Source organism: Neopsephotus bourkii, unplaced genomic scaffold (assembly GCF_033783945.1).
Source record: "Neopsephotus bourkii isolate Nb327-2 ecotype Australia unplaced genomic scaffold, CSIRO-AGI_Nbou_v1 NB_1037, whole genome shotgun sequence".
NCBI lineage: Eukaryota > Metazoa > Chordata > Aves > Psittaciformes > Psittacidae > Neopsephotus > Neopsephotus bourkii.
The window spans coordinates 1,078,832-1,091,987 of record NW_026901526.1 but is presented as its reverse complement, the minus strand read 5'-3'; the positions used below and the strand labels follow the sequence as shown (position 1 = coordinate 1,091,987).

General features: G+C 40.7%; 1 protein-coding gene across 1 annotated transcript; it reads right to left on the bottom strand.

Annotated features, from left to right (window-relative positions):
- Positions 1-3,182: 3,182 nt before the first annotated feature.
- On the bottom strand, positions 3,183-12,833 carry LOC133216320 (alcohol dehydrogenase 1). Its single transcript, XM_061360929.1, has 9 exons — positions 12,657-12,833; positions 11,441-11,542; positions 10,070-10,208; positions 7,924-8,011; positions 7,602-7,821; positions 6,659-6,919; positions 6,044-6,179; positions 4,829-4,967; positions 3,183-3,397 (listed from the first exon to the last, which is right to left on the bottom strand). Exons 1-9 carry the CDS (start codon positions 12,672-12,674, stop codon positions 3,364-3,366), a joined length of 1,137 nt encoding a protein of 378 aa, XP_061216913.1. The 5' UTR covers positions 12,675-12,833; the 3' UTR covers positions 3,183-3,363.
- Between the last annotated feature and the right edge of the window lie 323 nt (positions 12,834-13,156).

Genomic DNA, 13,156 nt, shown 5'->3' with positions numbered 1-13,156 from the left:
GCATGAGGCTCACAAAGTCCTTGGCCAAACCAAAACATCATTGTTTTCAGCTCTGTTCCCAGCCCGAAAGTCAAAACACAGCACTGCACCAGCTACCAAGGAGAAAAATTGACTGCTACTGCTGAACCCAGGACAAAAGGACAGAAAGATGATGGATGAAGAGGTTGAAAATAGAGATGATGTGGATAGACACCAGTAAAGAAAACCAGATTTTCCTGGTCACACATGTGAACTTGATCCCAGCATGTCAGAAATGCCATATATTGATTATAGCTTTGAAATTTTGCATGAGAGCTCTTTTTGACTTAAAAGAAAAATCCTTGCTCAGGTGTTGAATCCCTCCTAATTCCCCCTTGAGGACTTTCATGATCCCATCAACTCTCACCTAGAAGCAAACGATAGACTAGAAGAGGCCTGTCCATCAGAAAGAAATCCTTGTTCCATGTGGCTGAAAGGATATTTTTTGTATACCTGAGGAATGGGATCCTTTCCTAGCAGACTACCAATAATGACATAAAACTCCTTCTTGGATCAGGAACCATTTAGAATTCTACAGTGAGCAGAAATCAACTCTTCAGCTGTTAAACAAAATGATAGGTAAACTAATATTCGTATTTTGAAAAATCAAAAGCCACCTGCTAACAGATGCAACCTGTTGCAAATCTGGTGCAAAACAGGTTAGTCCTGATCAGAAAAAAGGATGGCGTTCATGGATCAGGAAGGCATTACTGTGTAGACTCATGCTTAGAACACCCAGCTATACAGCTGGTTCACATGTCCATGCCTGTTACCCTGTCAGTTCACTCACCACACTTGGTGGAGCAAAAATGTGGTTCTTATCCAGGATTAGTTGCTGTCATGTGCTTTGCACTCTTCACTCCACAATTGGACTGATGTGCCAGTGCTTAGCTGAAAACAAAAGCATTCTCCTAGCTGTTTAGGCAGACTGTAACTGATCTGTTAAGTCAGAATTTGTATAGACAGGCAGAGGCTGCACTTGAAGCCAAGTGATGTTTGATAAATGTTAGTGTGGTTTAAGGTCTAAGGAAACACATTTGTGCTTTGTCACACAAAGGGTTTGTCTCATGAGATGTTACTGGATTTTTCATGGCTTTTGAGGATTTTTTGTAGTGTTACCATGTGTTAATGGGCAGACTGTTCTGATGGGGAGTGTGGATCCTGCTCACTCACAGACAACTCCTAAATGGAGGCTCACAGAGAGATGTGCATATGGCCCTGATCCCACCTGGAGCACCTCAGCATCAGAGAGCCATTGGGAAGTCTGTCAGAAACACGCCATTCACAGCTGCACAATCACACAAATCAATTTTCTCCTGAGGGTGGGTGGGGATCTGCAGGGAGAAAGACTCTTGATCTAGTGTCAACTAGTGTCAACTATTTTGTCATTCCCCAGTCAGAAGCCACTTCATTCCTCCTTGTGAAGACAGAATTGGATGGCTGCCTTAAAAATGTCTCTAATAAGAATGATTTTATGTGTTTATTGTTTAGGATGCCAGCAACTGTCCTAATAAAGACACTTAACAGCAGGTGTTTACTATGCTTGGCAGATTGCAACAACAGAGACAGGCTTTGCATGATCCTGAACGGGACAGAAGCGAGGAGGTTTGTTGTACTTTATTCCCTGGCAATATTATTGGTTTTATTCTTCTACTCTCAAGACTGCTGTTATATCCTCTACCGTTAATGCAGTAGGGAATGCCTTGGAAAAAACTTTTATCTGGCATATGGAAGATATTTTACCTCTTCATACTCCTTCTTTCTGTCCTCACAAGCTAGGTTAAAACAGGCTTCCTTTGGCTTCTGTTTAATTTAGGAGTTAAATATACAATAAAGTAGCTCAGCCTCCACAGAAAATATTTTGCAAAAATACTGTGAAAATTGAAATATTATTAAGCTTTTGTTTCTACTGCATCCATGTTACTACAGATGAGATCTGATGACATGAAGTGGAATTAAATCCCATCTCATTCTGCTTTGAATAGTGATCGCATTCACACTGTTGGTTCTCACACAACCTGCCTTGAAAGAGAGGAGAATTCTTCAACTGAACTGCATGTGAAAAGAATTATTTTATGGGCCAGAAAAAGTCTTCGCACCTGACTGCACGGGTAACCCCGCAGAAACAAATGACTGCAGTTCGGGTCTTAACTTCTGTGTGAACGGAGTTTTATACACACATGTGTTTAAGGGTCTTCTGTTAAAGTCTAATCTCTGGGTGAACTCATCCTCAAATCATTAACCCAGCTGGGCTGCTCAAGGACTCTTTCTGCTGACACAGACCGGTCAGTCATCATTAGCATACAGTCCCCTTGCTTCACAGGCTTTGCTGCCCAGCTACCATGCCCACGAGTGCCTGCAAGCTCTGAGTAGAACTTCAAGAGATAAGTCAATGTTGATCATATATACCAAGATAGAAATAGCCTCTGCTCCTGTTTCCTCATTGCAAACGTAGAAAGCAGTAAGATGTTTTGTATTTGTTTACTTGCAAACTGTTACCAGTCACATGTTTCTTCCCATTTAGTCTATATTTACATTTAAAGGTTAATACACTGCCTCTCTATCTAATGGAAACAAGTAACAATACTTGACGCACATTCATATCTCTTCACATTGTTTCCCGAGCACCAGAGGCACTTGTATAAATTGGCCAAAGATCTAAAACTATACTGGTAAAACAACTAAAACATTCCTAAGAAAGGGATACAAAGGTTAAACCAACCAAAGAACAGAAGTGCACAACAGCAGTTTTCTATGAGATGCCTGAAGTGTTAATTTGGTGGTGAGACATTCTTCAGGGTGTAAGTCTTTGATTTACTGAAATACCCTTAACTGAAATTTTTAATTCAAATGCAAAGTCACCATAATTTTTAATCTCTGCAGTAATTCCCTTGCCTGTCAAGTAATGGAATGCTAAAATCATTCAGGATGGACACACAGTTCTGACCTAAAGTTTTACTGTGCTGAGCCACAGTGTTATAAAGGTCCTTTCATTTTGCTTTTATTAAAAGATCGCATATTAAAGGCCATTAAAAAAATCCAAACCATTTCTAACACCTGTGACAGCAGCAAGTCCTGTCATTCATAATATGCTATTAGAGGAAAAGTGCAGCACAATTCCTTCTGTGTAAAGAGGATTTAAAGCAAGAATCAGTAGAAAGAGGCAGAAGGAAAAAGATTATTTAATTTATAAACACTGTGCTTGAAGTCTGGGGTTTAAGCTTGATCCTTTTATTCCGAGGGGAAGTGGTGGACCTTTCAGAAACATCTTGGTTTGTGCTTCATACCAGTTGTATTGGAGGATAATGAAGTTTGTACTGGTGCTAAGCCATCTGCTGTTAACAATTAGGAATCCTGAAACACCAGGACAGTGCGAATGCTGCAATATAAAGTGACAAGTTAGTGCCTCTAGATAAGCCCCTGGGCTAACATCAGAAAAACACTGCTGTTTTCTCTGCTAATACAGGCTAATGCTGTCAGCCAGGGTACTCCCTCCCTGCCCACCCCAGCCCCGATTGCAGTGACACTGCAAACTGTGCTGCAGAGAACAACATTCATGCAAGACTGCATAGCCTTCACTCATGAACTGGCTCCTGGCAACTCATCACCAGACAGAGCCTGGGAAGTCCTCGGAGTGGGGCTGAGACACGTCTTTGCAGTTCTGAATGGCTCTAAGGGTAATCTCTGAGTGGTACAGCTTGTTCTGTTTGAAAAACTGAAGTGTTTCATCTAGTGATGATGGGCAGCTGCAACAGGCCTCTCTCTTCAGGTGGCTTGCCAGTCTTCTAGCAAATCTGATAGTGTCTCTGTGCTCATTGCTTTCCCATTTGCTACACTAGACCTAAAACTGACATTTATAGCTTATGTAAAATAAGGACAGTTAAAAAATGACATGCGTGCTGTGCAGTTAGAACCTTAGAACAAACCTCAGGGGCTAAATTCTTTTGTTACATGCTGTATACATTTAGAGCAAGTAACACCTAAAATATCTGCCAGCAAATAACAAGGAAAAGAAAACGTGAATGTAATTCTCCAGACTGCATAAGTTATACACAGCTAGAACTTACAAAAAGGGTAGTCCCCACATGTACTAAGGTACACACATGTATTTCCCACTTCTGCCAAGGTGAATTTCCAATTATTCCCATGCAAATCTTGTCAAATGCCTCTGGCAAACAATATTTCCAATTTCAACACTCCATGAAAACAGAGTCTGAGCTGAACTCTCACAAGATTTGAGGAAGGCATGAGGGCTAAATTCTGAGTTTGCAATGTCTGTATGCACCAAGTACTTTCTTTCATGAAAAGCTCCAAAATTCAGGGTAAACTACCCAGTGACTTTAGGACTAATTGCACCAGAGGAATGGTGAGTTGCTCTTCTAGTAAATATTGTCTATTTCTGTGCTCCTGCTCCTCAGTCTAAGATGTTTCTTCAGATGTGATGCAGTTGGACCCTGGCACTCCAGAGCTTGGCATTCCCAAGCTCCCTTGTTTGTGTGCTCTTTTCCAATGGGTAGTGGGCACAGACTTCCTCACTGCTGGGGTCTTTTCTTCCCCTGCCACCCACTGTCTTTGCTCAAAGCAGAATGTGAAAATTCCTCTACAAGGAAAGACGGGGCTCAATGTATTTCAAAAGCTAAAGCTTTGCTGGCTATATCACTACAACTGCAACCCATGGAACCATACTGGGCAAGATTAAGGGATGTAGTGTGTTGCCTTTCCCCTTCTCCACCATGAAGTCACACTCTGCGTTACCATACAGCTCCTTTAGGTTATTTATACAGAACCTTTACAGTTAAACATGGTTTACCTCTTCCCTGTCCTTAGCAGATCAAATCCTTCATTGATTTTAGTGAAATGAAGTCTATGAGTTATTAATGGATCCAGAACAAATTTTTTCTTCATGTAGTCAGCAACCAGTTTAGGGACTGAATCTTTACTCTTCCAGCCTGAAAAACCCCACAGATAATGGATAATGAAACATTAAAGGCTTGGGAAATACATCAACCCATTGGCAGCTTAAAGTTTTAGGTAAACTTGCAATAAGAGAACAGCATGATGAAATGCTGAAGCATGTCTTTACCTCTGTAACACAGAGTGCCAGCAGAAAACACGGGTTGAAGTGCAGCTGTTCTACATACAACAAGCCCAATAAGTGCTTTACTGGTGGAAGACCTGTAAAAATTTTAATCTCTACAGAATCCAAACTCTTCCCCACATTAAATACTGATTCAACTTGTCTGTTGATGCCTGTTGCTCACTAAACCACATATCATACAAAAGCCAGAGTGGGGACATCCATGCTGGTAACTGGAACCTGGATTGACTGATCAAAACTGAGGGGGCAGGGGGTAGATATGCCTCTCTTTTCTTTCAAGCAGTCCTAGATAAAACTGTCTCAAACAGTCAGATGCCCTTCCAGAGGAACCTAATTCATCTCTGCTATTCTATTCAGGTGTCTATTGAATACATAAGAGGAAGTGGCTGGGAGTGAGAAAACCTGCTGCTGGAGCCAAGTCTTTGGTGGCCTTCAGCTTTGTGTTGAGTGAGCTTGGGTTTGCCAAGCTTTATCTTCCTTTGTCCATTTCTCTTATCTTTCCCCCTTTCTGTCTCCTTATCTGTTTTTTTCTTTTCTATCTCTGTTCCTCCCTCCCCTCCCTCTCATTTTCCTCTCTCCTTATACCTTTCTTTCTCCCTCCTTTTTTTTTCTCATTCCCCCTTTTATTTTCTTTCTCCTCTTCCCCACTATTTTTTTTCCTATTTTTTTTTTTGTCTTTTTCTCTTCCTCTGTCTTTTCTTGTCTCCTCCTTCTCCCCTGCCTCTGTCTCTGGTTTTCTCTCTTTCTCTCACCATTAACTAACACTTTCCATATCTAATTCCCTTTGTGCTTCTTTGTCAGCAAAACAGCTATCAATATTACTTCCAGCAGGACAACCTAAGCAATGAATTTATACATATGCTATTTCATTCAAGGTAACTCGCAAGTTTCCCAAGCCAGTTAAATCACTTCTTTCCAAGCCCTTACCTCCAAAGACAGAGCCTTTCCAGGTGCGACCACTGAAGAGGAGCATGGGGTCAAAAGTGATCTTCTGTGCTGCAGGAGGCACTCCCACAATCACACTGACTCCACAGTTGTAATGGCAAGAGGCCAAGGCTGCGGTCTGCATTGGGAACAGAGGGACACCCAGTCACAGAAGATTTGCTGCTGAGGCCCAAAAGTTTGCATTCCTCCCCCTCGCAGGGCTCTGGTTGCAATTAATTTTTTTGTAACTGAAACTGCACCAACCAGTTTCCACTGAATCTGCTCACAGCATTGTGTTTGCTGTCAGGGGTTAGATATGTCCTAGCTTTGTTCTCCCTCCCCATTTTGTCTTAGACATTAGCGATAAGCCACTGCTGGAAAGCAGGCAGTGGGCTATGTGAAATTTAGCCACCCTGGTTAGGCCAGGGAACTATGCTCAAGCTCTCTGCCCTAAGTTTTTGAGCATGCCCCTGCATCTCAGTGGCAGATAGCTGGACTTGAAGGTAGCCTGACACTTTGCTAGTGGCTCTCAGCTCCTCAACCTTGGTGTTTAGTGGGTTAGCAAAGAGGGACCCAACACACTAATGCCTCATTTGATGACATCTTTTGGTTGCATACCATGGTTTCGATATGGCCGACAACCTCAAAGGCATAGTCCACACCATGGCCAGTCATTTCGATCAACACTTCGTGAATAGGCTTCTTGAAATCTCTAGGGTTGACGCAGTCTGTGGCTCCCAGTTCTTTGGCCTTGGCAAACTTGTCACTATTGATATCAACAGCAATGATGCGGGAAGCTCCAGCCGCCTTGCAGCCCATGATAACAGAGAGGCCAACTCCTCCAAGGCCAAAGACGGCACAGCTGGAGCCTGGTTCCACCTGTAATACCCATGCAAACATGCCATACTCTAACAGTCTATGTAAAGTACAATGCATTTTCTTACTACCAACAGGTTTTCAGTTAAGCTGCTTCTTGTAATTTAGAGATTACCTGCTGAGAAGGAATTTGCATATGCATACCTACTAGGGCAGCAGCCAGCTATACTGTTATAATCATACATGTGACTAGTATAAATTGCCCTAAAATACATTTCTGAGACCAGATTTTCATCACTCTTCTCAGCTTCAGGTTCAGAGACATGGTTTTTTTTTACAATGCTTTATATTCCAATGGTGTAGTGCCACTGGAGACAATGACAGCTGTAAAAGTCACATCTGTGTATTGCTACGAATTCTGAGTGTTGCAAATATAGGCTTCCTAGATTTCAGTTATAATAAAACAAATCAGCTCCTTTTTAATGTTTTTTCTAGGGGTCATAAAGCCATGAGAGAAAAATTAACAAACGGTAATATGCTTTTTTACTGGATTTTGATTTGAAGGCTTCTCAGTACCTTAGAGACACGGAAACTGAAGTAGGCAAAACCCAAGTATCTTCCTTTCACCCTGAACTCTGCAACAGAGTCTATACCTCCTGGCTGCTCTGCTGATATCCCACATGCAGGCCGTACAATCCTGAACAGGCCGCTATCAGTTACCAGAAACACTCACCATGATACTTACCTTGGCAGTCTGCACAGCAGCCCCATAACCAGTTGAAAATCCACACCCAATTAGAAAAACTTTTTCCAGAGGAGCAGCAGAATCAATTTTGGCTACAGAAGCTTCATGCAGTACTGTGTATTCAGTGAAGGTGCTGGTACCTATAAAATGATGAATTGCTTTTCCTTTACAGGTGAATCTAGTGGTGCCATCAAGCATTAATCCATCAGCCGAAGAAATGCTGTTTGAAAGATGAACAGAAATAATGACAAGTTAAATCTGTTGAGTGTGATCAGCTTTGTATAAATCAAATAAGGGTTGTAGGTGACCCAGGAAAACTCACTCATTTTTGATGCAGAGATTACTCTTGGTGCTTAGGCAACTGCTGCACTCCCCACAGGACGGCACAAAGAGTGGAATAACCTTATCTCCTAGAAATAATATAGTAATGACAGGATTTAAAAAGGCAAACAGGAAGCATGCACATAAAAACATGGAGCAAGTGTATTTAATCCCTCAGCAAATGTGTGCTAGGAGTGCAATGCTGGTTTTATTTCCTTCTGCTGCCCTTGGAGGATACACCATCTCTCTCTGTTATAAAGCACCTAAGTAGGGCAAAGTTATGACAACTGATTTCAATTCACAAAATTCTTGATGTCTTTCACAGAACTGAATCTGAGCTATGTCATAAAACTCTGTTAGCTACAGACATCCCCAAAGTACTCACTCAGCAGTTTATTGCATCTTCTACTTGAAAGGAAAATAGTAATACACAGGTAAAGAAACCGAGATAAAAACTGACACCCACTGCGACAGCAGATTGGAGGGCCAAGATAACACGGCTGTAAATTGTGCATACAGAGAATGGGAAATTGAGCATTAATTTGCCAACCCTCTTGAGTCTCTTTCCTATTTTACTGTTGCATTGGAGTAAAGCAGGTTAAATGATTGTCAGAGAAGCAGTGCCACACGCAAGCTAAGACATTCCATAGCCCTCTTACATGATGGACAAAGTAGCACATAGCTTCCCAGTGCGATTTTTACTGCTATACATTTTCCACAGCAATGATGTGTGGTAAATCCCTCATAACCTCTAAACAGGTAACCCCTAACAGAGATCAATTTGTGATTTGGCAGCTCTAAAATGTGGCTAATCCTTGACACATTGAAAGGCAAGGGAAATCTTTGATTGCCACTAAAACATGGAAAATACCTACAGAGCATGAAATGCTCCCCCTCTGCCCTGGCCCTCAGTTAACTTAGAACTGTGACATAGGCTTAGCAATCATTCTGTTAAAGAAACTATTTGCACGTCTTGGGGGTCTTTTTTAGAACTTGAAGGTGTAAACTAAGCAACATCCAAGAAACATGATTTTGGGTGTGTTCAGGCCTGCTGTTTCACCTGAAAACATGTGGCAGCTAGAATTAGACAACTGAGTGATTTATGAAGCCAGATGTAAGAGAAAAAGCAGCTAGAGCTATCACTGAAATTTGCAATATACATATTTATTTGGAGCTAAAGCAGAAATCTCAAGTAAAACTTTTTCTTATCTCACCTACCAACCTGCTTTGGACAGACTACATATTTGTTGTCAGTAAAAAGACACTGGCAATATGGAGGTGTTAAAAATGAGCTACTTAGATATTGTAACAAACTGCCTGGATAAAATTAAGCACTACTGTGCAGATTTTGTTCACTGCATAATTTCTGTTAATAATTTAGCCCTTATTAGAGTCTCTTTGGTCCCATACAGATGTACAGAAATGCTGTCTCATCTTGCAGCAGTTGGAGGTACATCAGCATCTTTCACTAACTTCTCTTTCTACCCACTGTGGTTCAAAGGGAGTGTAGTGAGAGGAGCAGCTGGTCCAGAGAAGTGTCCTCTTCAAAGCAACCCATCTGTCAGTGAGCAGTGCTGTCTCACCTGCACTGGTACTATGCAAGTCAAAAGCAAAGCCTGCAGCAGGGTGGGCACCCCAGTCATGCCCTGATATATTTGAAATGAAGTAATGGAATACACAGACATGAGCTCTGGTCTCCTGAAGTCAGTGGATTATTTAACTGTTAGGAGAATTGAAAGAAAGTGTTATGACATGTTGACTAGTGATTTGCTTTGCCTTACTGTTGAGATGAGCTATATAAACCGGGGTTAGAGAACATGTAATACCTGATTTTCTGTGTCAAAGAGCAAAGAATCTGTTCTTAATCCCATGACAAGAAAAGTGCTATGTAGGTAGAAAGCAAGCTGCAGATGTTTTTCCCCAAATCAAAGAAATTTAATAGAAAATCTGAAAGTAAATCAAGATTGGTAACACAAAAAGATGTAGACACCATGTAGCATCCTTTAAGGTACCCCTGAAAAAAATCAGAGTTGGAACATTTTCCTCTGCAATACAAGCACTTATGCATGTAATCATCTTTGACTTAGACAGGAGTGTCAGGAAACAGGAAACTCAGCAGAAGGTTTGTGTTCAGTGCTGTTTCACACCTGGTTTGATTGAAGTTACTCCCTGCCCAACACTCTCCACAATACCAGCTGCTTCATGCCCAAGAATTATTGGAAAAGGCATAATGAGTGCACCAGTTATCACATGGTCATCAGAGCGACAGATCCCTGTGGCCACGATCTGATTTAGAAGAAAGACAAGAATGTGTCAGCATTTAACTCTGTCATGTCATATATGGAAGTGAAATGATATCATACATTTGGGGAAGTAATTTGCTTCCCTCCAAAATCACATATACACAAAATAACTACAGGGAAAACACTTTTGTGTGATTCATGATTTTCATGGGTTGCATTAGTCTTTAATCTACAGAGCAAGGCTCCTTTAGGAATGTTTGCTATGCACTACTGAGTTCCGTAAGAAGTGCCATTGATTATCTGGCAGGACCTATGTTCTAGCAATGTAATCATATATGAAGAACAGAATGCAATAAAATATTTCAATATTTATAGATAAATACATAAATAGAAAAAGTTTGCAATATTGTAGAAATATTACCATATCAAGCAAATATAAATTAACCATAAAATAGTATTTATAAACCTAGAAATAGGATATATATTTTCTATTCCTTATTTTAGATTATATTACAATATATAATAGATATGTTACATAAAATATGTATTATACAATGGCATAGCATTATATATAATTACATTTTAATTATTGTATGTTATTTATGTATTTTAAATATATGTATATGTCATCCACACAAAAATTGAGGCTACATGTAGTATTTTATATCACATTTGCCTTTTCTTGCAGGTAGCAGAGTAGCAATATTTCTTTTGAAACATTCAGGTATGTCTGTACAGCTTTTGTTCTGACAGATGGAGTTGTCAACCCCACGAGAGGGTTCTTCTCACTGGTATAACACTTGAAACTGCTCTAAAATAAAAAACAGCTGCTGAATTCCACTGAGAAAGGTCTTGAATTGTGAGAGATGCTCAGCACCCAGTTAAAAAAGGAAACTCCCACCCTACTGAGCTATTTCCTAGCACAGACTCAAAGTAAAAGAGAATTTCTTGCTCCATACTACGGAAGAATCAGATCTTTGCCTTGCGCTATGATTTCTTCAGCCTGTCAGAAGCACAAATGTCTTAGGAAACAAAAAACCTAACCCTAAAAAGTCTTTTTTTCTTTATAAAAAGACCCTCATGATCAAATTCAGGATTTGAAGCATGTTCCATAGGGATAGTAACTACTGAATAGTAACTGAATAGTAACTACTGAATACTAACTACTCAGCTATTAAATGTTTTCCAACTGGATCCTCAAAATCTACAGAAATAATCCTGATAAACAGCAAGATAGAATAATAGTTGTTTTAATTTTTTTTTTTTTTTTAGTACCTTTACACGAACTTCATGCGCTTTTGGTGGAGCAACTTCCACTTCCTCAATAGAAAATGGTTTATTGGCTTCCCACATAACTGCTGCTTTGCATTTAATAACCTGCAAACAGAGCAAAGAAAAAGGGAATGGCACTTGCAAGTCACCACACAGACAGAATCTTGTATTTCTTCATGTGAAACGCCAGCTCGTATTTCAGGGGAGGAACAAGAAAACTACAGGAAAAAACCCCATACTTGGTGAATTTACCTACAAGTGATCTACAGTTTATTTTGCGTTTGTTGTATCTCAAAGAGAGCATTTATTTTTTGTCCCCTCTTGTTTTGTGTGGCTTTAAAACAGTGAGTATAGCTGGCAGTAACAGCAGTACCAATCCCCATACTTTCTTAAGGCACATTACAGCAAGGCACAGGCCTTCAGTCATTTTCTAGGTTCTGAGTTCCTGTCCATCGACCTTGCTTGCATGTCTCTGAGTTAGTATCTCTCAGGTAGTGGAAGAAGCAACATATACTGTCTTCAGCAGTGGAATTCACCTACATCTCTCTTCTCACTTTCTAGCAAAGATGCAAATACTCATTTCAGTCCCAGCTCAGTACTGATACATATGCTCATACTGATGCATATCATACTTACTTTTGGTCGTCATTAGCTTAAGCTCCAGAGTTATTATGCACATATTGATATTTAATGACTGTTCTAACATCATCACAATTACACCCCAAAATGTAACACAATATTAACTATGGGTTTTTTTAGAAAACAAACTGATATGAGTTATAAAGAAGCTAAAAATAGTTTAAACCACTGCGGGAACTCAGAATAGAAACTGCTGGAGCTGATAAAATACATTGATCTGAACACTTACTAAACTGCATCACGTTTCAAACTGTCCAATCTAGGATTAAAAATAGTTTGCTAATGCTGGGGAAGGTTATTCTTATCCTGGTGCTGTTACCTCATGTTGCCTCGGTGCTTAAATAAATAAATAATTAAATAATGTGCTTGATTTTACATTTTATATTCGTTCTCATTTAACACCATTTCGTAGGAGAGTACAGTGGCCTGCAAGTAAGGGCTGCTCTCCTGCACCCGCTTCCTCCTAAACTGTCATCTGTGCTGTATCACCAGAACTGAGGGTGTCCCAGCAAAGAAACTGTGTTTAAACATGCACTACTCAGCTGCAGGAAAGAAACTTCTAATATAAATTTGTGCTTACTTTGCCCGCCGTGCTCATGTTGACCAGTGTGTCTGTCTCAAATCCTGCCACCACCGATTCCTTGCGCCAAGAATTCAGTCAGCTGCTAAGCAGTCAGGTTGCTGATACCCCAAATCCTGTCTGTGCACTGGAAGCTGATCTTGTGAAGTGCTCCTGCAAGTGCACTGCTCTGACCTTTTAGCCAAGCCTCCCAGCTCAGAGTCCCACCCCTTAGTCAAAGTGCCAGAATGAAAATAAACCACCCACCTGCTGAAATCTCACCCTTCATAGTGCTTTTGTCTCCCTTACTCCTTTGTCACACTCTTCTCCACCGTTTTTATACCCTCCCTAGGGCTGTCCTCAACATCGCGGAAGAAAGCAAAAGCCTTGGCTGGAAGGTGTCCCCTGTTTCCACCTCTCACGGAGGCTGCCTTACAAACCTGCTGCTCCCATTGACACTGCAGCTGCAAAGAGAAAAGGGAAGAGTGGCTCTTGAATTCATAGCAGCAGGGATGCAGTGA